This window comes from Cucumis sativus, chromosome 4 (genome assembly GCF_000004075.3).
Source record: "Cucumis sativus cultivar 9930 chromosome 4, Cucumber_9930_V3, whole genome shotgun sequence".
Taxonomy (NCBI): domain Eukaryota; kingdom Viridiplantae; phylum Streptophyta; class Magnoliopsida; order Cucurbitales; family Cucurbitaceae; genus Cucumis; species Cucumis sativus.
The window spans coordinates 6,769,864-6,797,802 of NC_026658.2; the positions used below are offsets into that span (position 1 = coordinate 6,769,864).

At 37.1% G+C, this 27,939-nt stretch overlaps 1 protein-coding gene across 5 annotated transcripts; it reads right to left on the reverse strand.

Moving 5' to 3' along the window:
* LOC101203865 (uncharacterized hydrolase YugF) lies at positions 1-27,939 on the reverse strand. 5 transcript variants are annotated; one of them, XM_031883941.1, is made up of 10 exons: positions 27,391-27,514; positions 26,895-26,989; positions 26,697-26,794; positions 26,531-26,580; positions 26,232-26,327; positions 12,221-12,310; positions 5,371-5,463; positions 4,898-4,993; positions 3,969-4,034; positions 1-343 (listed from the first exon to the last, which is right to left on the reverse strand). In XM_031883941.1, exons 2-10 carry the CDS (start codon positions 26,987-26,989, stop codon positions 215-217), a joined length of 813 nt encoding a protein of 270 aa, XP_031739801.1. In that variant the 5' UTR covers positions 27,391-27,514; the 3' UTR covers positions 1-214. The 5 variants fall into 5 exon arrangements, with proteins under 5 accessions (XP_031739801.1, XP_031739799.1, XP_011653370.1 ...); XM_011655068.2 differs by lacking the exon at positions 27,391-27,514 and adding an exon at positions 27,697-27,939 and having other exon boundaries at positions 20-343; XM_031883940.1 differs by having other exon boundaries at positions 20-343; positions 27,426-27,578.

Genomic DNA, 27,939 nt, shown 5'->3' on the forward strand with positions numbered 1-27,939 from the left:
AAAAAGAAAACCTATAAAATAACATTGAAGGATTAGTTTTTTCAAGTTGATTGAAAATAGTACCAAAAACAAACTACAATTAGTCAACAATATTTGGGAACCGCTTAGAATATTTCTTATAACATAAAATATGTAATTATATATGTATATATATATATATATATATATATGGGTGTGAGTATAATTGTGGATGTTTTAGACGTATAAAGAATTTCTAGCAGCAATCATGTAACACAAAATGTGTAATCAGCTTTGAAACAGAAGCAGGACTGTCGACATGGGGAAGATGGCCACTATCTGTAATTACTCGCAGTACTGCATTTGGTAACTCACAATGAAGCCTCTGCAAAATCAATAAAAACAAATCACTCTCAAATTCTCATCTCCTGGGAAATGAAAAATGACGCTAAAAAAACAAAGCCCACGAAACAAAACTCGATGACAGAAACAAGTTCCAATCAGCTACAATAATCATTTTAAAAAAGAATATAAGCTTGTATACAAGTTAGAATTCCAATCTACTACGTGGCGTCAAACTCATTTATGTAGCCATCTATTCAATAGGTAATAAGAAGTTTCATCCGTATATCAAGTTTAATCACAACAATGATTCAACTGAATTTTCATGCAAATTTAAATTTTAGGACTAAAAGTCTAAAACTCAAGAACCATGAAATAAGAAAATCCCAACAAAAATAGAGAAACAGAAACACTATTCTGTTATAATGATAAATTCCAAATGAGTTCACAAAATATCCACAGAATACACTAAAGGACAGCACAGTAAAATAAGAAAGAAAAGCCAGAAATAAATGCCAAGGTTATTCTCCGGCTCCTTCAAGAAGGCTGGAATCTTCCCCTCAAGAAAGAAAAGCCAGAAATAAATGCCACAGTTACTCATTCTTTTGTAAGTTCTAAGAAAACCATAATGCCCTCCCAAAAATGAATCGTGGAAAGTGTGCAATAGAGATGGTATTAAGCCTGATGTTTTGGAAAGCACCAATCTTTCCTTGTATAGCGTCCTCTGATTGACCCATTGATAAAGATAATTAAGTTTCCCCAAGGAATCCTCCTTCAACGTTGCTATTATCTTCTAAACTCCTCGTCTTTCCCCCCTTCTTCCAACACAATCTCCATCTCAACTATTCCCCGGGTAGTTATCATTGTCAATTCAATCGGGTGGGACACTTGTGACAGAGCATACGCCTCTTTGTTTTGAAGTTCAGGCTGATATAAAATCTCAGTCATACCCCAATAACTTGGTTAACCACCTTTGGAATTGTGACTAAACCTCCCTTTGCTCAATAAGAAACTTAAGTGCTTTCTGGTCTGAGATCACAATGAATTTCCTCCCCAACAGGTAGTGGCGCCACTTCTACACTGACATAACTACTGCCGTTAACTCCGTCTCGTATATGGATTTCTTCTGCACCCTAGCTGACAATTTCTAGCTGTAATAAACGATGGGCCTAGTGTTCTAACTCAAAAACTGCACCTAATCCCATTACATAAGCATCTGTTTCAATGGTAAACAATAGGGAAAAATCGGGTAGAGCCAAAACTGAAACCATCACATGGCTTGTTTCAATCTTTCGAACACTTCCGATGCTTCCTCATTCCATTTGAAAGCATTCTTCTGCAGGAGTTTACTCAATGGGGTTGCACTATCACCATACCCTTTTACAAATCTCCTATAGTACCTGGTTAAGCCAAAGAACCCCGTAACTCCATCACATCTTTCGGTTATGGCCAATTTATCATTGCTTTTACTTTTTCTCCATCCGTTTCCACACCTTTGCTCGAAATCCAGTGGCCCAAGTACTGAATCCGTGTATGTCCGAAAACACACTTCTTTAGGTTAGCACTCAGCTGGTTGTCATTGAGAATATTAAAAACCACTTCAAGAAAGCTTCTCGTGTTCTGTAATGTCTGTAGACCAAGATATCATTTAAAAAAAAACAGCACAAAGGACCTTAGAAAGGGGTGGAATACCTGATTCATAACCGATGGGAACGTGGCTGGTGCATTGGTTAACCCACGTAGGATCCTTCCTGCCAAATCCGAATCAAATGAGCTCCCAAGCTCCCTTCTCCGGTGGGTTCGAAGTGCTCGAACATTCGATTCTTGAGGTCTTTCCATGAGGTCACTTTCTTACGGTTATTACTCCAACATAACCAATTCACCTCATCTTGTGCAAAACTCACGACAACCACCTTCAGCTTCTTCGTTTCGACTAAATCATTGATCTAAAAGATGTTCTTCGTTTCGACTAAATCATTGATCTAAAAGATGTGTTTTGCTCGATACACGCAGGACTCCAAGTTCTCTCCTGTGAAGATAGACATCTCGAGTTTCTTATACTTACTTTTGTCTGACATTCTTTGTCCCAGAGGCATCCTCCCTTCTGTTTCTTCAATTTTCCCTTCATATTGAGGACCACTCCATCAATGTTCCGAACTCCTCCCTTCTTTGACTAGCACTATTCTCCTTAACCCCTTCGGCCAGCCATTCGACTCCTTTAGTCAGTCCCAAAATGATTTCCTTCAGCTCTCTAATCTCTCTTTCTCCAGCCTCTTCTCTGTCTGTTTTTGCGCCATTGCTCATAGCCTCATGCAACCCCCGAAATTGTTGTGGCTCTAATACCAAGTTGTTAGTAAAATACCAACAAAAATAGAGAAAAGACAGTACTCTGCTATGATTCTACTGATGAGAAATTCCAGATGAGTTCACAAAATATCTACATAATACACTAAAGGACAGCACAGTAAAATAAGAAAGAAACGACAGAAATAAATGCCAAGGTTATTCTCCAGCTCCTTCAAGAAGGCTGGAATCTTTTCCTCAAAAGCCTCAGCAGCCTTTACCCAAAATATGACCTGATTTGCTAATACCCAAAACACTCTTTATATACCCCATCAGGGGTGGGTCCTCCCAAGAACCACGTAATTTCCATCATATCCTTCCCTGACTTCTTCCTTTTGTAGGTGTAAATGGTTGGAGGTCTAAGAAAGTCCAAGTGCAGAACAAGATTTACACCAAGAATTGATTTAAAGTAAAATATGAATATAAAAAATAAATGCTTCTCAGCTAAAGAAAGGAAGTGTTTGAATCAACTTATATGTAGCTCAACAATTTTAACTTTTTAGCTGAATGTTTAACATTTGACATAAAAAAACTTAGGATATTTTACACAATTATAGGTCAATATAGTCCGGGTTTATTTCCTATCCCCTGACCATGTCTAACCCATGATATCTGTATTAAACCACCAATTCATCCAAAAGCTTAAGCTGGTGGTTGAAGGCAAATTTAATTATATATCACCAACACTCCCCCTCACTTGTGGGCTTGAAATATCTGAAAGGCCCAACAAGTGGAATCAATTTTACCTCACTTTTGGGTTTGAAATATTTGAAAGGCCCAACAAGTGGAAATTGATTTTAATTGGGGAGGAAACGACAATGCAATGCAGGGGCTTGAACACAGGACCTCTCTGGACCACCTGCTCTGATACCATGTTAAATTTGGTAGTATGGGGTTCCATCTCAAAACCAATTGGCTATGAGAGGAGTAGCCCATCTACCTTATATGGAGTATGAGTCCCCTTGGTTTTTCCAATGTGGGACTCTCAACTTCTCCAACATGCCCCCTCAAGATGGTGCCTCTTTGGTTTCACCTATCTTGGACCGAATACCCGTTTGGGTTTAATGGGCTCTGATACCATATTAAACCACCAATTCATCCAAAAGCTTAAGCTGGTGGTCGAAGGCAAATTTAATTATATATCACCAACAATCTGCACGACCTCCTTATACAAAATTTTAGAAAACCAAGCCCAATCCAATCAAAAGCGTGAATGACAGATACACCATCACAAATGGCAAAACTAAGTAATTTAACACAGTAGACAGGTTCTTTCAAAGCCACATTCTTTTCATATCTGAAGTTGATTAAAAATAAGAACTCACCACCGCATCTTTAAAGCGAATAATTCTGTCATCTTCGCCAGCAATAACAAGTGCTCTGTGCTTGACCTATTGATTCAAGTATAGATATCAATGAACGTGGTTAACATACTTGAAATTGCAGCTAAACACCATGGAAATATTAACCCTAAAACCGGTTTTACTATTTCTGTGAACCTGCAACTGTAGATATTATTTGAAAACGTCTTTAGTGTGTAAGTATGCTCATTCATTTCAACCTAAGATGCCCATACCACTATGATCCGGGGCTTTAGTAAACATATTTAGTGGTTGAAACTAGTTTGTTTCAGTTAATATTTTTTCTTCAAATAATTTAGGGAGGAGAATACTTGCAACTACTTGAAATTGCAACAAAACACTATTTGATAATATAAGGATCCATCTCAAAACTAATTGGTAATTAGAGTATTCCATCTATTTTATAAGAAATGTTAGTCCCTTTTTCTTTCCAACCTGAGATTCTCAACAAACACCATGAAAAATTACCAAAAAAAGAAATTTTATTATTTTTTACTTGACCCTTCAATATTCAGACACCAAGGTGTTGAATAATATAATGTCTTCACTCACTAGCTTAAACTTTCGAATCAATAGGTCAGTTAAGATTGATTTCCACTTCTTGGGTCTTCTTCATATTTTGAGTCCACAAGTGAGTGAGTGTTCAAGGATATAATATTAAATTCGCCTTCACCCACTGACTTCAGTTTTTTAATCGTTAATGTGTATTATTGACTTTCTTTTGAACAAATGCTCTATCAATTCGTAAGCTAAAGATTTACTTTCCATTGAGTCATTGGAAAGGATGAATTTACTGTCCCTGAAAATTTCAGCTATAAGAAACTCAAATTTAATGACAGAGATCCAAAAAAGCGTTAAAAGTGCAGCATCATACTGGCTATTTATGGGCATACCTGTTTAATCTGGGAAATGACATTATAACCTCCACTTTTCATAAAACTAACAGTTGTATCTTCCCACCAAGGCAGTAGACAGTGCAAACGGCCAACCTAATCCGTAGTATAATAACATCATAAGATTGTCATGTCATCACGCACCATCTAAACAAGATATGAAATCTACAGCTAAACAAGAAATATCTTGGTTTAACATTTATGATAAATACATTTCCTTATGGTCAAGAAGTATTTGATAGACCAAATTTCAAACACTTGTCTAAAGGTAACACAAAATCAAGATTACAAAAAAGATCTTTACTCTTTTTAATGAAAATAAACTGCAACAGACAAATGGAATTAAAGATGTTTACGTTGTAAACAAAAAAATAGAAGAAATCAAAGGCAGCGAAAAGAATCATCTCAGACACTTTAATGCTGATGGGATTCTTATTTATTGACATATTCAAAAGCACGCAACAGAAACTTACATTAGTCCATTCTAGATTTCGAGCTAGAGAAAGTTGATTGAAAGTTAACTTATTTGCAATGAGGCGCAATGGGATGCTTTTCAACAAAGAAACCTGACAATTCATTCAAAGATAACTCAGTGCTATACAGGCTTCAGGCTCTGTCATCATGACAGACATTTCCCAAAATCAAGCAGTTACATGTCATTTGAAGCTAAGGAAATTCAAATCTGCAAACGTATTTTATTATTTTACATAAATTCTAGGAATATTTCTTCACGGGATAATTAACAGTTAGAAAAATTTAGGTACTTGAATCACATTAGGTGAAAAGTTGAATCAAGTGAGGGATACTTCGACCACGAAGCCATGCACATGTTGACAAAAAGTTTTAAGAAATATTGTATAGAAAGAATCTTTCATGGCATTCCTTTTTGAAAATATTGAAGAACATAACAGACTTCAAAGTATTATTACAAATGGAAGTGCTTAGTAAAACAAAAATTTAACAAGAACAGAGTGTTGTTGCACTTCGTCCTTTATCTCGCTTAAAACAGCCTAGTGGTCAGATCGCAAAGCTGGAAAACAAAAGATTGGTTAAGAAATGGCTAAGTCGTGGATCACGCTCTCTTTAAGACGTTTCGCGGCTCTTCTCTTTTGTGCAAACATAATTATTGCCCCTTCGTCCCCAGGATAAAATAGCTTTTGTTCTTCAATTGATTTTACATAGAAATCAATTGGAATCTCAACACTCAGATAAATACTCACGATTTCTTAGTGAACTTAAAAGAAGAAGTTTTAGAGAGAGTTTTCTTGCTTATGAAAATTTCTCGCGCGTATAATGAAATGATGAAGAAAGTATATATATAGTGTGAGGAATCAATAGACCGTTGGAAATTAATTTTGAGAAATCAATTTGTAACCTTTTTTATTTATGGAGGAGTTATGTTGACTTATTAAAAGCTAAAATGGTAATAAAACATTTGATTCTTTTAATCATGTGATAAAGATCATGACTTCAATATGTCTCATCATGTTTGACCATCTCGCCTAAGATGTCAACATATGCGATGAGATGTTCTAACCTTTTGCGTAGCTATGTCGCATAGCTCATGTTATCGCATAGTCATGATCAATATTACATAGTTGAAAACTAAAAACACGAGAGACTCTCAAGTTTTCATTCGCATAGCGTTTGAAACATAGCTATCGTATAGCTTAGTCTTCTTCGCATCGCATAAAGAATTCGCATTCAAAACACATTTAAATCATAGCTATATCGCATAGCTTGTTTTTCTCGCATAAAGAATTTTTCATTTAACAATCTCCCACTTGAAAAATTTTAACTATCAATCCCCCACTTGAAAAATTTTAACTATCAATCCCCCACTTGAAAATTTTGAAGACATTTTCATCGAGCAGTGTCTATTTATATATGTTATGCTTAAGTAGAGGTGTCTATTGACTTGAACCATTACATAGTGACAATTGTTTAGATTATTGTAAAGTAACTTGTAGTTTTAAATTGTAATTCTAATGCAATTTCACACATAGCATTATTCGAGTGAAGTTCTAAAATTGCTCGTGCTTTATGGCCTTGCATGTGTATCCTAGTTTAGTGAACGCTCTAGGAATTTGCCCATAATTCCATAGGAAGCGGCCCTCACTTCCACATTCACAAACGTGAATCTATCAAGAGTACTCCTGTAGCTAGGTACCCTACTTGATATCAAGTATAAATTTCATTAAGAACAAAGTTCAACCTCCTCATACGCTTCAGAATATCATGCTAATTACTGAATCATAAGAATAAAACTCCTATTTTGGCATGATTCTCGTTATATTACTTGTGATTAGTTATTACCCATTAAACTTGTTTCTTGGGATCTCCAGTCTAGCAAGTTGGGTTTACCTCGCAATAATTCAATTTTCAATAGGCTTGAGTCCCATTCTATCTGAGGTTTTAAAAACCTTCTCTATTGCTAGTCCTTTCGTCAAAGGATCAGCCAAGTTGTCATCAGACCGTACATAATCCACTATCACTACACCAGTAGTGATAAATTCTCTAATGGTATTGTGCTTACGACATATTTGTCTTCTCTTACTGTTACAATAACGATTCTAAACTTTTGTGATAGCTGCAGTACTACCACAATGGATTAGTATAGCTGGTACCGGTCTTTCCCAAGTGGAAATCTCTCACAGTAAGCTTCAAAGCCAGCTTGCTTCTTCACTAGCAGTAGCTAGTGCTATCATCTCTGACTTCATCGTTAACTGGGCTAAAATTGTCTGTTTCTTAGACCAAGCAACAACTCCTCCTACTATATTAAAAATACAGTCACTTGTAGCCTTTGAGTCATTTGAGAGGGAGTTCCAATCAGCATCGCTGTAACCTTCAAGTACAACGGAAAACTTCTGATAGTGTAATCCTAGATTTTGTGTCTTCTTAAGATATCTTATTACTCGCTCTATAGCATTCTAGTGTTCTAGACTATGTTTGCTGGTAAACATATATAGTAATCCTACAACATAAGCTATGTCTGGTCTAGTGCAATCAGCAACATACCTCAAACTACCTATGATATACAAGAATTGGTTAACACTGTCACCGGTGTATAGGCTGGTTTACTATCAAAGTAGTTATACTTCTTTAGAATCTTTTCTATGTAATGAGATTGATCTAAAGAAATTCCATTTTCAATTCTTGTAATCTTGATACCTAGGATTAGATCAGTTTCTCGTAAGTCTTTCATGTCAAAATCTGCATTCAACATAGATTTTAAATCATTTATGACGTGCAAGTTTGATCCAAAGATTAACATGTCATCTATGTATAAGCATATGATAGTACATAACCTATCTTCGATCTTATAGTAGATACATTTGTCACTCTCATTTACTTTGAATCCTTTGGATATTATTAAGAAACTTTTCGTGTCATTACTTAGGAGCTTGTTTTAGGTCGTAGAGGGATTTATGTAGTTTACAAACTTTGGTTTCTTGACCGTGAACAATGAAACCATCAGGTTGTTCCATATAAATTTCTTCTTCTAAATCACTATTTAGGAAAGCTATTTTAACATCTATTTGATGGATTAAGAGATTTTCAGGGCAGCTATAGATATCAACACTCTAATTAAGGTGATTCTAGTGACCGGTGAAGAAGTATCAAAGAAATCTATGTTTTCCCTCAGCCTAAAACATTTGACTACTAATCTAGCCTTATCTACTGATCCATCAGGTTTGAATTGCTTTCTTAAAACCTATTTACAGTCGATTGCTTTGCAGCTAGGAGGTAAATCAACTAGGTGCCAAGTTCTATTGGATTCAAGAGAGTCCATTTCATCATTGATGGCTTTTTGCCATAAGTTGGCATCTACTGAGGATAAGGCTTCTGTTAGATCTTTCGGATTTTCTACGCTGTACATTTCGAAGTCTTCTCCAAAGTTCTTTATGATTCTAGCTCTCTTGCTTCTTCTAGGTTCAGGATCTACTTCATTTTCTTGGGTTTAGATCCTAATTCTAAGATAAGATAGGTTTGGTATTTTATTTTTAAGGACTTCATATGGTGAAGATTTACTGTTTGATTTAGGAATCCTATTAAGAACATAATTAACCGTCTTAATTATTTCACCCCACCAAGATAGTGTTGCTCCTGATCCAAGTAAGATAGCAACTACTAACTCCGTTAGTGTTCTATTCTTCCTTTATGCTTTTCCATTCATTTCAGAAGAATAGGGTGCAATAGTTCCGTGTATTATTCCTTTTGATTTATAAAACTCATTGAAGGCAATTGAATCATATTCAGTTCCTCTATCACTACGAAGTCTCTCAATTTTTTGTTAAACTGATTTTTTATTTCAGTTACATACACTTTGAACACGTCAAAGACATCACTTTTATTTTTAAGCAGATAAATAAAAGTGTAGTCGGAACAATCATGTATAAAGGTTATTCATACCTTTTACTATTCCTAGTTAATGTGCCATCAAATTCACATAAGTCTGAATGTATTAATTCTAAAGGTTCTGTTACTCTAGTTACAGGCTTATTAGAGGTTTTTGTTATCTTAAAGCTTCTCCGCATAAGTCCTCGATGGAGTCATCATCTTTTAGCCTCCTCGTGGTGTTCCTTCTCCAAGGATCTCAAGTTTGTCTCAGCGCGAGTTGATGGATGTCTGCTACAGTCTTCTATTTGTATTTGTATTTCTTTGTACTTCTTTTGGTTTTGTTTTGCCTTTGGACATTACTCCTTTGTTTTGGTCTTTAGCTTGTTTGGATATGATGAAGGTGCTATGGGGGTGTCAACCTAGTTGAGATGCTCAGGTGCACCTCCTGATCCATGGTTACATATGTTCATTGTATAATTCTCTTGTACTATGAGCTTTTGTCTCAATTTTATTATATTAATAAAGAGACCGTCTCCTTTTCAAAAAAAAAACTTGACTACAACATGCACATTTATCAAACTCATGCAAAGATAACTTACGTATAAGATTTAACTTACTCATGTTGCTAATTAGTAATGTTGCTAATTAGTCTTTTATTAACATGACAAAGTCTAGCATGCCAAACATTAAAAGAAGACAACATGTAAGCAGAAGTTAAATTCTTATTCATTTCTAAATTTAGTTTAGACATGCCTTCTGTCTTGTAGCCCTTTCCCACAAAAACATTGTTCTTAGTTAAAGTAAATAAATTTGACCCTATAGTTTGCGAGAAGCCAGCTTTGTAAAGTAGATATCCAAAAGACCAAATTCTTTCGAATTCCAAGCGTATGAAGAACTTTCTTCAGCACAAGCGCATTGCCAGATGTGAATTTCAGTTCTACTTTTCCAATGCCTGCCACCTTTGTCATGTGATGGTCTCCTAGAAGGATATTCTTATCATTTATCTCATTATACTTTCTAAATAAACTAAGGTCATGACAGACATGGCGAGAAGCACCTGTGTCTAGCCACCAACCTCCAGACCCCCCTATGACATTAACTTCAAAAATCATGGCTACATATTCATCTTCTACCAGGTTCGCCTGTGTAGCAGGATGATTCCTATTTCTACAATTCCTAGCTAAGTATCCAAACTTATTATAATTGTAGCAAACAATTTGTACCGTACTTCTCGATTGGGGTCTTTGCTAATTGCTTTGCTTGTTGGATCCGTGTTTCATTTTATTTCGTTTAGGCTTCAGATCCGGTTTCAGCACTACGTTTGACTTCTTTCTGGGAATTGCATTCACCTCTTCCTTTTGGTCATGTCTTCTCGCCTCTTCCTCAATCCTTAATTGCGTGACGAGACTTTCCAGCGAGAACTCCTTGGTTTTGTGCCTTAGAGTAGTTTTGAAATCCTTCCACAGATGAGGTAATTTATCAATAATAACTGCAACTTGAAATTGATTGTCAAGCCGCATACCTTCGCTTATGATCTCATCTGCTTTCTTTTGAATCTCATGCTATTGAGCCTCCACTGATCTGTCATCAATCATTTGATAATGCAAGTATTGGCTTACCACATACTTCTTGGATCTAGCTTCCTCAGTGTCATACTTCTTTTGTAACACATCCCAAACTTCTTTCGCGATGGACATTGTGCTGTAATAATCATACAACTCATCGGTAAGACCATTAAGTATTAAATTATTACATATAAAATTGGTCTCTGTCCACGCCGTATGAGTTGTGACATGCTCCTTAGATGGATTGGACTCTGGGATTTTTTGCTCTTCAGAGGTACATAATGTAGCCACTTTCTTCAAAGTAAGAAAAAACAGCATCTTTTGTTTCTACCTCTGAAAATTTGCTCCTTCAAAGCGAAAAGGACGATTGAGGTCGGAGGAACTCAAATCGCCATGAAATAATCTGACCATTGCAGCAGATTGATACGTCTCAAAATTGTTGTTGCACTTCGCCCTTTATCTCGCTTAATGTACCGTTCCTTGCGTAGTCAAGTCGCTTACTGATTATCTCGCCAAATGGTCAGATCGCAAAGTTAGAAAACAAAATATTGGTTAAGAAATGGATGATTCGCGGATCACACTCTCTTGAAGACGTTTCACGGCCTGCTCCTTTGTGCAAACAAAATTATTGCCCCGTCGTCTCCAGGATAAAACAACTTTTGTTCTTCAATTGATTTTGCACAAAAATCAATTGGAATCTCAACACTCAAATAAACAATCACAATTGCTCGGTAAACTCAAAAGAAGAAGTTTTTGAGAGAGTTTTCTTGCTTATGAAAATTTCTCGCGCGTATAATGAAATGATGAAGAAAGTATATATATAGTGTGAGGGAATCAGTAGACCATTGGAAATTAATTTTGAGAAATCAATTTGTAACCTTTTTTATTTATGGAGGAGTTATTTTGACTTATTAAAAGCTAAAATGGTAATAAAACATTTTATTCTTTTTAATCATGTGATAAAGATCATGACTTTAATATGTCTCATCATCATATTTGACCATCTCGCCTAAGATGTCAACATATGCGATGAGATGTTCTAACCTTTTGCGTAGCTATCTCACATAGCTCATGTTATCGCATAGTCATGATCAATATTACATAGTTGAAAACTAGAAACACAAGAGACTCAAGTTTTCATTTGCATAATGTTTGTAACATAGCTATCACATAGCTTAGTCTTCTCATTTAAATCATAGCGCATAGCTTGTATTTCTCGCATAAAGAATTTTTCATTCAACACGGAGTTTTTCGTAAACAATTTTATTAAGAAGAGCAAAAGCTAAAAAGTTGTAGACTCTGTCAAATCAATCTTCCAAAATAAGTTTAAAATTGCTAAATAGTAACTGCAATTTACAAGAAAATAAATGGGATCATAATTACTAGCATCATTAAGTTGTATGCCATGGAGGTTTACCCCAGCATATGCTACCACATTCGGCAGTTTTGTAGGGTGCCCGGTGCATTTACTATACACACAAGCATTGATCAAAACCAGCTTCTCCACCTGTCAAACAGAATCATTTAAAAAAATCACAACTGAAAGGTCAAAAAGAAATCATAAAGAAGCGTATAGAACATTACATATCAACAATACATAGAGGACGAAGCCTCAAAATATTTAAGATCCAGAATTTCAAGGCTCCAAGAAGTTTGTTAGACCACCATTGTTATTGAAGAAAGAAAAATAAATCAAGTGAGGAACCAACAACTACTTGGAAGAGGAAGTTAAGTCGATGAGAAGGGAAATGGAGAAGATAGGCAGTTTTTAGGGAAAGATGTTTGCAATACTCCTTGAAAGACGAGGGAAGCATAAGGCTGGTGTTCTGTGTTCTGGTTTGCATTTTAGTTTTTAGTATTTTGTTTTGTGTGTTGTTTTGGTATTTTGGATTAGGAGGTTTACTTTGCTGGTTTGTGAATTATCTGTAACGTGACTCACTTTTTTGAGGTTCATGGTTTGTTTATTATTGTAAGTTGTGTTTAAATTATCAATATAATAGCAACACTACATCAGTTTTCTATCAATTGGTATCAGAGCACTAAAACCTCAGCATTCGGAAAAGATGGCAAAAAAATGAGAAGAACGTCTAGAACTTCTTGAGCAGGAATTTATGGAAATGCAAACAGAGTAAAAAATACCGGTGATGGAGGAAAATTTAACTCTGATTTTGAAGAACAGTGAGAATTTGACTGCGACGATAGCAAAGCAACAGCAACAGCAGCAGATGGTTGTGAAATATCTTGTAGGTATTATTCGAGAGAAGACTTTGACATCGAAGGAAGACGAAGGATCTGTGAGTAGAGAGAAGAAAAATGAAAATATATTAGATGAACTCAGCGATGAATTGAAGTTGCACCCGAAGAGCGACGATGAAAAATTGACCGATCGGAGTAAGTTCAAGAAAGTTGAAATACTGGTATTCAATGGCACGAATCCAGATTCTTGGTTATTCCAAGCGGATCGATTCTTCAAAATACATAGCTTGCCTGATTAAGAGAAGTTGTCTGTGGCAATTATCAATTTCGATGTACCATCTTTAGATTGGTATCATTCCCAGAATGAACGTGAGACTTTTAAGGATTGGAATGATCTAAAACAGAAGATGTTAACTCGTTTTCAAACGATAAGAGATGGATCTTTGGTGGGCCGATTTTTTACTATTAAATAGGAATCCATAGTGGAAGAATATCGTATCGATTTGATAAATTTTTAGCTACTATGGCCTTTTTACAGACAATTGTATTAGGAGAAACTTTTATGAATGGGCTTTACCCATGGCTGAAAATGCAAGTGTCTCTTTTGGAACCTAAGAGTTTGGCTTCAATGATGAAATTGGCATTAAAAATAAAACACAGAGAGATGGTTCGCAAAGAGGCTGGGTTGGTTAGTGTATATACCTATCATAACAGCATATTCGTCACACTTGGCCCGTACTACACGGTTTAGTGGTTCGGAATAAGATTAAGTATAATTTGCCTAAAATCAAGGAAATTTCCAACGACAACACTACAAATATACAACTAGGGGGAAATACACCTATTAGAACGATAACGTTGAAAAAGGTTATGTCGAGGGAGAATTGAAGGGAAGGGCCAACAAAATGATTATCTGATGCTGAATTTCAATCCCAGAGAGAGAAGGGATTATGCTTTAGATGTGAAGAGAAATATTATAATGGGCATCATTGTAAAGTGAAAGAACAAAAGAAATTGAGAATGCTGGTTGTGCGCAACAATGGGGAAGAATTAGAAATAGTTGAAGATGACCCATAGCCCAATAGGGAACTCCCAATTCATTGGGCCTTTCGATACAATCAAATAGAAAGCCTCAAGGGCTCCCTATTCTAGGAGCCCAAACTATGTGACTGAATGATGAAGAATTGGAGGATAATCAATGGAGGTGGGAGCTGTTGAAAATCTCAACATTGAGTTATCTATCAACTCAGTGATGGGATTAAACAACCCTGGAACCATGAAAGTGAAGGAGAAAGTGAAGAATGAGGATGTCATAGTGTTTAATTGACTGTGGGGCTACCCACAATTTCATATATGAGAAATTGGTGACTGCATTAAATCTTCCTTTGAAAACAACTACAAATTATGGGGTGATTCTTGGGTCAAAGACGGCTATTAAAGGAAAAAGCGTGTGCGGTAAAGTGGAAGTTTTGATTGGTGATTGAAAGATTATTGACAGTTTCTTGCCTTTAGAATTGGGAGAGGTGGATGTGATTCTTGTAATGTAGTGGTTGCATTCTTTAGGTGTTACCGAAGTGGATTGGAGGAAGTTAATTATGAATTTTCAGCATGATGGGAAGAGGATTACAATCAAAGGTGATCCTAGCTTAACGAAGACAAGGGTTAGTCTGAAGCATATGATGAAGATTTGGGATAGTGAAGATCAGAGTTATTTAATAGAGTGTCGAGCCTTACACAGTAGTTTAACTGTAGAAGAGATGTATGATGAGGAGACGAAACCCACAGTCAAAAACTTACTGCCCCGTCTGTTAACTAAGTTCGATGATGTGTTCAGTTGGCCCGAGACACTTCCACCACAACGTGGGATTGAACATCATATCCATCTCAAAGAAGGGACGGATCCAGTAAACGTGCGGCCATGTAGATATGTAGACCAACAAAAAGAGGAAATGGAATGTTTGGTGGATGAGATGTTGGCTCAGGAATTATTTGGACGAGTACCAGTTCATATTCCAGTCCCGTGTTGTTGGCAAGAAAGAAAGATGGGAGTTGACGTTTTTGTGTTGATTATAGAGCGCTAAACAATGTAACAATCCCCGATAAATTTCCTATTCCAGTTATTGAAGAGCTCTTTGATGAACTTAATGGAGCGAATATGTTTTCAAAGATTGATCTCGAAGAGAGATATCATCAAATTCGGATGAATCGAGAAGACAGCTTTTAGAACTCATGAAGGGCATTATGAGTTCTTAGTTATGCCATTTGGGCTCACCAATGCCCCTTCAACTTTCTAAGCATTAATGAATTCCATCTTCAGGCCGTATATGAGGAGGTTTGTGTTGGTTTTATTTGATGACATATTAGTGTACAGCAGAGGATTGGAAGAACACTTCCAACATTTAGAAGTGGTGCTAGACATTCTTCGAGCAAATGAACTTTATGCCAATCTTGGAAAATGTAGTTTTGCCAAGGCACGGATAGGGTATTTAGGGCACATTATTTCAAAGAAGGGCATGAAGTTGATCCTGAGAAAATACGAGCTATTAGGGAATGGTCAATTCCAACTAATGTTCGAGAGTTACGGGGATTTCTAGGATTGACGGGTTATTATAGAAGATTTGTCCAAAATTATGGTAATATTGTCGGACCATTAATTCAATTACCAAAAGTGAGTGCCTATAAATGGAGTGCAGAAGCTGAAATCTTCTTTGAAAAATTGAAGAGGGCAATGATGACTTTGCCAACGTTGGCTATGCTTGATTTTAGTTTGCCATTCGAAATCGAAATGAATGCTTCGGGGTATGGAGTTGGGTCAGTCTTGACACAAGCTAAGAAACCTATTGCTTACTTCAGTCAAACTGTGAGTATGAGAGATAGATCGCGGCCAGTTCATGAAAGAGGGTTGATTGATGTGGTGTTTGCAGTTCAAAGGTGGCAGCCATATGTGTTAGGAAGGAAATTTTTAGTAAAAACAGATTAGAGGTCATTGAAATTTCTTCTTGAGCAAAGAGTGATACAACCGCAACACCAGAAGTGGATAGCAAAATTATTGGATATTCATTTGAATTGATGTATAAACCGGGTTTGGAGAATAAGGAGACTGATGCTCTTTCTAGAGTACCTCCAACAGTTCATCTTAATCATATATCAGCACCAGCATTGATGAATTTAACAATTATTCAAGAAGAGGTTGACCGAGATCCGAAGTTGAAGGAGATCAAAAGCAGTGTGGAGAAGCACCAATCTGATATTCCAAATTTTTCGGTACATCAAGGTGTGTTGTAGTTTAAGGGAAGGTAGTTATTTCTAAAACTTCATCTCTCTTACCCATTATTTTGCATACATACCATGATTTGGTACTTGGAGGACATTCTGGATTTTTGAGAACATATAAAAGAATCACTGGAGAATTATATTGGGATGGAATGAAGAGTGACATAAAAACTATTGTGCGGAATGTTTGATTTGTCAAAGAAATAAAACATTATTGATGCTGTTAGAATTAGCGGGCTTGTTGTATGTTGAAAGCCCGAGAGTTAGTTAAGATTTTATAGTGCCCTAATTATCTTTTATTATGGGTTCTATAACCTATAAATATATGCTCCCTGTATCATTATGAGATAGAAAAAAATAATAAGAAAATAGCATCGTGGTTTTCCTCCCTGTTCTAGGGTTTCCACGTAAAATAGTTCTTTCTATTTTTCTTCTTTCAATATGGTATCAGAGCATGGTGTCGATGAAACCCTAGAAGGTCAAACACTTGCTGAAAACCGAACAGAGGAGACAGCCGCCATCAGCGCTGTCGTTGCCACTGTTGTCAATGCTCGTATAGGTGCTGCCATGGATGAATGGTTTCGATAACGCCAGCAATTCTGAACCCAGTTTTTTCTTTGTCGCACGCCCCTAAACGCGCCGTCGCCAGAGACCATCGAACCTACCCATCTCATTCAGAAAGGGCCGACCAACCCATCCCTACCACCCTTGCCTTCATTCGCAGCCGTTAATGCCTCCCATGCGCCGCTTCATGTTCTGCCATCTACCTCCATCCAGCCACCGTTGCTTCTGCTGACCAACTTGTATACCCTGCCATCCACTGCCTCTATTCCAAACCCTAGCTATCGTCCCGAGGTTGGGCATCCCCAAATCTACTCAACATTTGAAGTTGGAGAGTCTTCGGCACATTCGAATCCTAACGTGCCAATCTCTTCTTCTTTGAATATAGCCCACCAGCAACTAGAGGAGCTTAAACAGCAGATTGCGGCACTTGAGGCTACCTTAGGGGCAACATCCAATACCCCTAGTCATGATCTCCATACGTCTTTACCCGTGTATTCTGAGAATCCGGTAACTTTCGTTCCCTTCTCTATCCTCTCCTTATGTGACTAATACAGTGACACAGTCTACAGGATATTTTTCAGGGGAAAAATTGAACGGCAATAACTATTTCTCATGGTCTCAGTTAGTGAACATGGTTCTTGAAGGACGACATAAATTCGATTTTCTGACGAGGGAAATACCTCGTCCTTCGCCTGGGGACCCTCAGGAACGGTACTGGAAGGGGGAGGATTCTTTTCTTCGATCCACATTAATCAATAGTATGGAGCCACAGATTGGCAAACCTTTACTCCACACTGCAACTGCTAAGGATATTTGGGACACAACCTAGAAGCTGTATTCCAAACGTCAAAATGTCTCTAGCCTATATACTCTACGGGAAACAGGTTCATGAATGCAAGCAAGGGACCATGGATGTTACATCCTTTTTTAACAAACTCTCGCTTATCTGGCAAGAAATGGATCTATGCAGAGAACTAGTATGGAGTAGTCCTAGTGATAGTGTACGGTACTCCAGAGTTGCAAAGATTGTCAAGATTTATGATTTTCTTGCTGGTCTAAACTCTAAGTTTGATATAGTTCATGGGCGTATACTAGGCCAGAGATCAATTCTCTCCCTAATGGAGGTCTGTTCTGAAATTCTTCTTGAGGAGAATCGCACAAATGCTATGAATAGTTCGACAATCTCGGCTATTGACTCCACTGCTTTTAGTGCGCGGTCCCCTACCAGTGGCAGTGAAAAGAATAATGGGAAACCAATTCCTGTCTGTGATCATTGCAAGAAACAATGACATACCAAGGAGACATGTTGGAAGTTACATGGTCGTCCCCCAGGAGGTAAAAAACACCCTTCCAACGATAAACAAAACACTAGATGGGTATGCGTGAGTGAGTCTGCTAGAACTTCTCAACCACCTAATCTACATGAGGATCAGGTCAATTCGAATTCTACTACTCTAGGTGTCATTGCCCAAACAGGTATATCTCAGTCCTTTAGTTTCATTAGTATTGATGGAAAGAGACCTTGGATTCTGGATTCTGGCACCACAGACCATTTGACTGATTCCCCTGAATTGTTTGTGTTCTATGTTCTATGTGCTGGTAACGAAACAATTAAGATTGCAGATGGCTCCTTCGCCCCTATTGCTGGGAAGGGGAAGATTTCTCTTTGTGTAGGGCTCTCCTTACATCACGTGTTGCATGTGCCCAAAATATCTTATAATATGTTGTCTATAAGCAAGATTACTCGTGACTTAAACTGCAAAGCAACATTCTTACCTGATTTTGTCTCTTTTCAGGACTTGAGCTCAAGGAGGATGATTGGCACTGCCCGGCATAGTAAGGGAGTCTACCTTCTTGATGATGACACCTCTAGTAGCACTTCTAGGACTAGCCTTTTATCTTCTTATTAACTACTTCTGAACAAGATTTCATGTTATGACATTTTCGTCTAGGCCACCCTAATTTTTAATATATGAAACATTTGCTTTTTCATCTTTTCTCTAAAATTGATGCGTCTACTTTATCTTGTGATGTGTGTATTCAAGCTAAACAACATCAGGTATCTTTTCCTTCCCAACCATACAAACCAACTCATCATTTCACCCTTGTTCATAGTGATGTTTGGGGTCCTTCCAAGGTCACTACTTCATCTGGAAAACGGTGCTTTGTAACGTTTATTGATGATCATACCCGTCTTACTTGGGTCTTTCTCATCTCCGATAAGTCTAAGGTTACCTCCGTCTTTTGAGATTTTTATCACAACGTAGAGACACAGTCTCATTTCTGATGTTCCTCTCTAGGTGTTTGGGTGCACAACTTATGTTCATAACCATGGTCCTAATCCAACTAAGTTTGCTCCTCGAGCTCAAGCATGTGTCTTTGTTGGTTATCCTCTGCACCAAAGAGGCTATAAATACTTTCATCCGTCTTCTTGTAAGTACTTTGTTTCCATGGATGTCATGTTTCTTGAGAATCGTCATTTCTTTCCCGCTAGCCTACTTCAGGGGGAAAGTGAAAGTAGTATGAGTGAAGAGTCTAATTGGGTGATTGCCTTAGAGTCTATCAATCCTATTTGTACCCCCCTAGCTAACCCAGATCCTCATAACACGATCCTACCTACGAACCAAGTTCCTTGGAAAACCTACTATAGGAAGAATCTTAGAAAGGAACCGGGGTCTCCTACTACTCAGCCGGCTCCGGTCCAAGATTTTGAACCACTGCGAGATCAAGGTATGACTGGTACTACTAATTCACATATTCATAGTAAAATGAGTGAAAGTGACAGGTCGGAGACAATTATTCCTGAGAACATAGGTAAACAGGACAGTGTTGATACTGGGGTCATTCACATAAAGAAAGCAATGATGGTGGAAATGAGGTGACTGAAAAAGTTATGAAGAATAACACTAGGGAGGATCATTTAGAAAATATCAATAAGTATGATCCGTCTCTTGATCTTCCTATTGCAATGAGGAAGGGTACCAGGTCCTGCACAAAGCACTCTATTGTTAATTTTGTGTCTCATAAGAACCTGTCTCCTCGGTTTAGAGCCTTTACCGCCAGTCTTGACTCTATTGCCATACCAAAAAATATCCATGTTGCCTTTGAATGTCCAAAGTGAAAAACTGCAATCATGGAGGAAATGAGAGCCCTGGAAAAAAACAAGACTTGGGAGCTTTGCACTCTACCTAAAGGACACAAGAGTGTGGGATGCAATACTATCAAGTACAGAGCTGATGGTACTCTTGACAGATATAACGCTAGATTAGTTGCAAAAGGGTTCACTCAAACTTATGCGGTTGACTACTCTGAAACATTCTCTCCTATTGCAAATTTGAACACTGTGAAGTCTTACTATCTGTCGCTATAAATAAAGACTGGCCTCTATATCAACTTGATGTTAAGAACGCATTCTTGAATGGAGATTTAGAAGAAGAAATGTATATGAGAACTCCATCGGGATTCGGAGCCCAATTTGGCCATCAGGTTTGCAGGCGTTGAAAGTCCTTGTATAGTTGTATGGGTTGAAACAGTCACCAAGAGCTTGGTTTGACAAATTTACCACCTTTGTCAAGTCTTGAGGGTACACTCAAGGGCATTATGGAAAAAATACCATTTTGATAGTTTATGTTGATGACATTGTTTTATCTGGCGATGACGCCGATGAAATCACTCGATTAAAAAGGAAGATGGGGAATGAGTATGAAATTAAAGACTTGGAAAATTTGAAATACTTTTTCCATAAAGAGGGCATCTCTATATCCCTGAGGAAATATACCCTTGATTTGTTAACTGAGATAGGTATGTTAGGATGTCGTCCCGCTAATACACAAATTGAGCCCAATGCCAAACTCAGAGATACAGGTGATCAAGTTCTGATTGATAAAGAAAAGTATGAATGCCTAGTGGACAAACTGATTTATTTATCTCACACAAGGCCCGACATCTCATATGTTGTGAGTATTGTTAGTCAGTTCATGCAAACTCCTTACGAAGAACACATGGAGGCAGTAAACAAAATATTGAGATATTTAAAAACAACTCACTTTATCAAAGAGAAATTGGACAGTGGTAGCATATGCACTCCTTACATACCTTCAAGCCAACAAATTGTTGATATTCTCATAAAAGAACTTCTCAGACAAAGCTTTGAGTCTTGTGTTAGCAAGTTGGGTCTTTTTGACATTTACGACCCAACTTGAGGGGGAGTGTTAGAATTAGCGAGCTTGTTGTATGTTGAAAGCCCGAGAGTATTTTCAAGATTTTATAGTGCCCTAATTATCTTTTATTATCTTGTTGTATGCCGTCCCGTTGTATTTTTGACAACCACGTAAAATAGTTTGTTTTTCTATTTTTCTCCTTTCAATAGATGCCATTAGAAATTCCTGATACTATATGGAGTGATATTTCTATGGATTTTATAGATGGGTTACCTAAGGCTGTTGGACATGAAGTTATCTTTGTGGTGGTGGATAGGCTAAGTAAATATGCTCACTTTCTGGCCATCAAACATCCTTATACAGCTAAAACTTTGGCTGCAGTTTTTGTCAAAGAGGTGGTAAAGTTACATGGATATCCAAGATCTATTGTGTCTGATCGGGATAGGGTATTTATCAGCAATTTCTGGAATGAATTGTTTCGACTGGCTGGTACTAAACTCCACAGAAGTTCAGCTTATCATCCACAAACAGACGGATAGATTGAAGTTGTTAATAGAGGGGTGGAAGCATATCTTCGTTGTTTTTGTGGAGAAAGACCGAAAGAGTGGACCAATTAGCTGCATTGGGCGGAGTTTTGGTACAACACAACATATCACAGCTCACTTGGTATGACTCCTTTCCAAGCAGTGTATGGACGACTACCTCCACCATTAATTTATTATGGTGATATAGAAACGCCTAATTCCACTTTAGATCAGCAACTGAAGGATAGAGATATTGTTTTGGGAGTCTTGAAGGAACATCTCAGCATTGCTCAAGAAAAGATGAAACAATATGCTGATTTGAAGAGAAGGGATGTAGAGTTTGGAGTGAGAGATCTGGTTTTTGTCAAACTTAGACCATACATACAAACTTCTTTTAAGGAAGAAAAGGAATGAGAAGCTATCTCCCAAATATTTCGGGCCATACAAAATTATTGACAAAATTGGAGCAGTAGCTTGTAAACTCGAACTTCCATCCACTGCTGCGATTCACCCGATATTTCATGTGTCTCAATTGAAGAAGGTTGTAGGTGATCATATGCAATTGCATCAAATAGTGCCTTACTTAAATGAAAATCACGAATGGATGACATTACCGGAAGAAGTATATGGGTATCAGAAGAATCCAAATACGAAGGACTGAGAAGTCTTGATTAGCTGGAAGCGGTTGCCACCACATGAAGCTACATGGGAAATATGCACTGATTTTCAACAGCAATTCCCTGACTTCCACCTTGAGGACAAGGTGGATTTGGAGGAGGAGAGTAGCATTAGACCACCACTGTTATTTCCTTATAATAGAAGAAAGAAAAATAAATCACCTGAGGAACCAACAGTTAATTAGAAATTAGAAGAGGAAGTTACGAGAGGAAAGAAGGGGTGCCAGTTCCTTGGAAGAGGAAGTTAAATTGATGAGAAAGGGAATGGAGAAGATAGGCAGTTTTTAGTGAAAGAGGTCTGCAATACTCCTTTGAAAGACAGGGGAAGCAGTAGGCTCGTGTTCTGTGTTCTGGTTTGTTTTTTAGTTTTTAGTATTTTGTTTTGTACGTTGATTTGGTATTTTGGATGAGGAGGTTTACTTTCTTGTTTTTTTGTGAATTATCTATAATGTGTTCTTTTGTGAATTATCTATAATGTGACTAAATGAGGTTCACAATTTGTTTATTATTGTAAGTTGTGTTTGAATTATCAATACAACAGAAACACTGAGGTTCACAATTTGTTTATTATTGTAAGTTGTGTTTGAATTATCAATACAATAGAAACACTGCATCAGTGTTCTAGCAAAGTTCTTTTCTCTGAATTTGATGACTGTTACACACAAACTATTAATAGTCATTTGGCAAATGTGTATTATCAGGATGATTTAGAAAGTATCATGATGGATGGTGTTAGTCAATAAATTTCCGATTATAAATCACAATCTGGTATAAATATAAATAATAAAATAGGCATGATATTGCTACAACAACACATAAGCATCTGGTTAGAAATATTATGTGAGAAGGCCCTAAATCTATTGTAGGCCTCATTTGATTAGAACTGAAATGGTTTTTGCCACCCCAGGAGTTCGATTGCTTTGGAGTTTAAAGAAGGAAAACGTGTACGGCCATTACTGCTAAATGGCAGCGGAGATTTTTCTCTAGAAACAAATTTCGAATGGCACAAAGTATTTGCTGGAACAAATAGATTAAATTCAGGGGATGCCTTTGCTGGAGAAGATCTGTTGTATTAGGTAGCGCAGCTGATTCGTACTTTTGGAACGATCCTTGGGATCAAGGTTAAAAAAAATAGCAGTATATCAACAATCAGGTGGATAGAGATATTGGGGTAACTTCTTTTCTTCCGAAACATCGAGAAATGTCACAAATGTATCCAAAATATCACCGATATATCGTTTCATGAATATTATCTAGAAGATTTCCATCAACGTGGATATATGGAGAAATTTCATCGAGATTTCCTGGATATATCGACATATTCCAAATTCCAAAATCAACATATTCCAAATTCTTCTCTCAATTTCTATTCTCGATGGTGCACAGGGAAATCCAGATCCACATGTTGCTAGTGTTGCAAAAGATTAAGCATTGATGTGGAACATGTCATAAGTGAAGAGGTAATTAGTAGTTGAAGAAGTGATGGTGACTCTTTTGAGCGACACATGCATGCTACATTATCGCACAGTACTTTAGAAGAGCAGCAGTTAAACCAAGTTCAACCAAGCCAAGGTCAACAACTTCATGATCAACAAAATCAAGGTCAAGAAAATGAAGGTGACGATGATGATGATTAAGGTGATAGTTACGGTAGCGACAGATAGAGGTGGTCAAGTACAAGACAATATGGAAGGAGGTCAACAATATCAACTTAACCCACTCACTAGAGAATCTCAATTCACACATGTCACACAAGACGACCACAGCCATAGAGCCAATGGACCAAGAATTGGAGCAATAGGAAAACCTTTCATTTGTAGAAGATCCGTGCATGATGATGCTCAAATTTATACTGACTCGGTAGTTTCAAGAATGGAGGGGAAGAGTTTGGACCGTCAATATGGACACGAACAATATGTCTATAACAATAGTAATTACGTTATATTGGGCTAGTACCTCCTATGCCATCTTTTTTCCTATTGAAGAGTATTTGACCTTCATGTTTTATGACATAGACTTAAATAATGAAATATTCAGATCACAATCATTTTTCGGTCTTCATTATTATCTATAATTCCACTATCAATCTTATTTGGCTTCTAATTAAAGATTTATATGCTTAAAGTCATAGTTTATTATTTAAATGAACTAGTTTTGAAATTTCACAAAGAAATTCCAATATTTTTATGAACTTCTGTGATATGCCCCAGAATATCCGTCGATATATTCGTAAGTTTGATTTGTGGATATTTATACCAATAACAATATTTCGATCCTTGCTTGGGATGACTCTAGACCTCTTTCCTCAAATTTCACATGACTTCTTTGGGGCTAATTTTTCATTTTTCGTTTTTTGCCATATACTCCTAAAGATAGTCCAATATTAACTCAAATTGGAACTTTTTATTCTAATTATACATCATTTCAATGAAAATAATTACGGAAAAAAGAAGATGAAATAAGAAAAGGAAAAAAGAGGTAGTTGAAAGCGAACTTCTTATGTAGATTATGGGACTATAGGAGAATTTCCTGACGGTCTGGACTCTGGAAGCCTCTTAACCTAACAAAATACTCTCAAGACATTTTAACTAACGAGGAGACTCAAATACAGCCTTATCTTCAATGTTCACTCTACAGGCTTGCAGGCTTCCAATTTTACCAACCGATGACAAATTACCTTTTTAAAATATCGGTCCAAACGCATTTTTTAATTATTTAAAAAGATGTATGCGAAACTTATCAACAAAAGAAGGAAATATCCTACATAACGTAGCATAGTGGCCATTGCCACATATTCATGGTAGGCTGATGAGGCAAAATGCAAGGCAGCGAAACTCAATAGCTATGACCATCATGGGACAGAGGGAAGAGCTGTGTTAAGAAAAACAGTTGTATCTGATACATGATGTATGCATCTCCTTTTGTTATCACCAGACAAACTTTATGACTCACATGCGAAACTTCCAGAAAAGAGTTTTTCACATCAAGGCATGTCTTTGGACCCACATGTCCTACATCCTCGCATAGGTGTTTCACTTTTAGACACTCCAGATCCATTGCTACAAATACTTTTCTGGTTTCCACCTTAATTTCCTCAAATTTATATCCTCCCTTAGATCTATTAACCTAGATCCAATGATCAGAGTTAATCCAGGACCAACCATATCCCAAATCAATTTTTGTTTGCTCTCCTCTTTAAGGGAAAAAAAAAACCCATAGCCTATTCCTCAACTTACTATAATTGCCGCATTATTTTTGTGAGCATTAAGTGTAGTGAGTGATTTGACGTTGATTTTTATGAACTTGTGGATCTGGTCTGAAGGTTGATTTGCTCTCTTCTCTTCAGAAAAAAAAAAAGCCCATTGCTTATTCCTCAACTTACTATAATTGCCGCATTATTTTTCTGAGCAATAAGTGTAGTGAGTGATTTGACGTTGATTTTTCTGAAGAACTTGTGGATCTGGGTCTGAAGGTTTGGGAAATTCCTTTCTATTTACTTTGCTCCCTATAATTTGTAATGAGGTGGGGATACACCTTGTGTGAAAAGAAAATTGATTGGATTGACAACCAGCACGAAAGAGTGCTACATTTTACCTGAAAAGAACGAAGAAATCAAAAGGTTTTGCCTTTGATTCTCACGTCCATTAGGAATGATATAGTGAGCTTCTCAAGAAAAGCCTAGTGGACATAGGCTTGATTAATCACTCTATGTTAGCTTTTTTATGGAACCAAATTCTAAGAAAAGACATCTCAATTTTACAGCGCATATGGAATGCAAACAAACGATCTATAAGACTACCATATAGAGCCATGAAAATAAAATAATCTATAAGACTACAATATAGAGCCATGAAAGTAAGGGCCTTCTAACCATTCCTATACAGTAATAACACAGTTTTATTTCGTTTTGTCGGTTAAACGTCCAAGGATAAAGTAATCATGTGAGAGCTCGAACTAAATCATTCAGATTCTTCATGCACAAATTATCAGGATCATTGAACTACTCTAAGTTAGATAGAAAGTTTTACACTTACAGCTTCCGGATGATTAACTGCAAAATCAACTGCAATAGCTGCACCAAGGCTTGGTCCAACTAATACTATCGGCCTCTTGATGTAGGTCTTCCAAAACTAAAAACCCAATTTAAAGTTCAATTATAGCCCAAACCAACTGTTGCAAAATCCAAACCAGTACAACAACGAATAATACTTCATAAAAAATTATAATTCTCCAAATTATAAGCACTGTTAAGAACACGTGGATTTATGGAGACTTTACAAAACCAAAAATCTTTCTTAAACAAAAACAAAGGTGAAAAGGTACAGTGATTTACCTGGTACAGATGAGAACGTTTTGTTTCGACATTGCATGGTGGAAGACTATCTAGTAAGTATAAGTATAATCAGGAAACATACAAATGTGAGAAACGTTTTCGGAGTTCATAAAATACAAGTAGCCAAAAGAAAAAGTAACCAAATGTTACTCTCAATTGAACCCACCCAAGTCAGAAAAGCCCCATCCAAGAACATCAACAGCCCACGTTTCTAGACCAGCCTCTTCAAGCAGAGGAAATGCATAACTCCATTCCAAACAAGAACTGTGTGCATGGCAAAAAACAAACATCACATATTATTCAAATGGAAATAGTACATAGAAGCAAGAAGGAAATAATAATAAGTGTTACTTGAATAGCAAACCTATCGAAGCAGTGGAGTAGAACCACCGGATTCTTCTCACTTCTTTTTGCTGGTTTAACACAGCTACTCATAATGCAAGTTTCAAATAATGTCATCTGCAAAAAAGGACTAGTATCATTTTGCAGGCTTGGGGCTGCCAAGAACTTAAGTGCAAGGCGAAATTGAAGAAAACCAATTGTGTCAGAGACATCGCAGTTCAGTACTCCATGAGAGATTCAGATGAATGAAATCTAAATATACACTACTAATTCTTTCACAGCATTCATTTTTTCCTTCCATCAAGAAAACAATTGCACAAGAAATGGTCAGCTCCGACAAGTAAAATCCTTAACCATCTCACAATTTCAAAACATAAATTTGCAGTTGCTCATTCTATTGCTTATGGAAGTTCGCAGTCAGAGATTCAGAGTTGCACTTAAGAACTATATACTCAATCAATGCAAAGGATCTTCAATAGACAAGAGAAAAAACACGGAGGATTGGAAAGGAAATCAACCCACAAGCAAGAGAAAACACATCTCCAAAATCTACCGTAATGGAATCCCAACAGTACAACGGCAAAGTGTCTTGCAGTCCGGTTCAAACGAATCTTAACTTTCTTGTCAAAAGCCGTCCGGAAAAATAAACACGCAGTTTATAGCCGAAATTTATTTCGGAAAGTGTGCTTTTTTTTCTTTTTTTTTTTTTTGGTTGAAAACACTACAGGAAACAAACGTTTGTAAAGTGAATTCCATAGTGCATTACAGTACTACAATTCAATGGTCAAACCACTTGATAAAGAGGCAGAAAAACGTGATTTTACCGGTAGCCTCTCGATTTTACGAGCCATGGTTCTGGCTAAAGGGTCATTGATTTTAGAGACCTCTTTAGGAAGAAATGAGGGGAAGGTAGCGGAGTTTGGATGAGAGAAGAGGCGTCCAAGGCCAAGACCTTCACATTTGGTGGCCATTGGAGTTCTGGTAAGGTGGATATGAGTGAGTGAGGGGAAGCCCCACTTGAGAGTCATGATTTAAGGAGTAAAAAGCAGAAAGAGAGAATGCAGCAA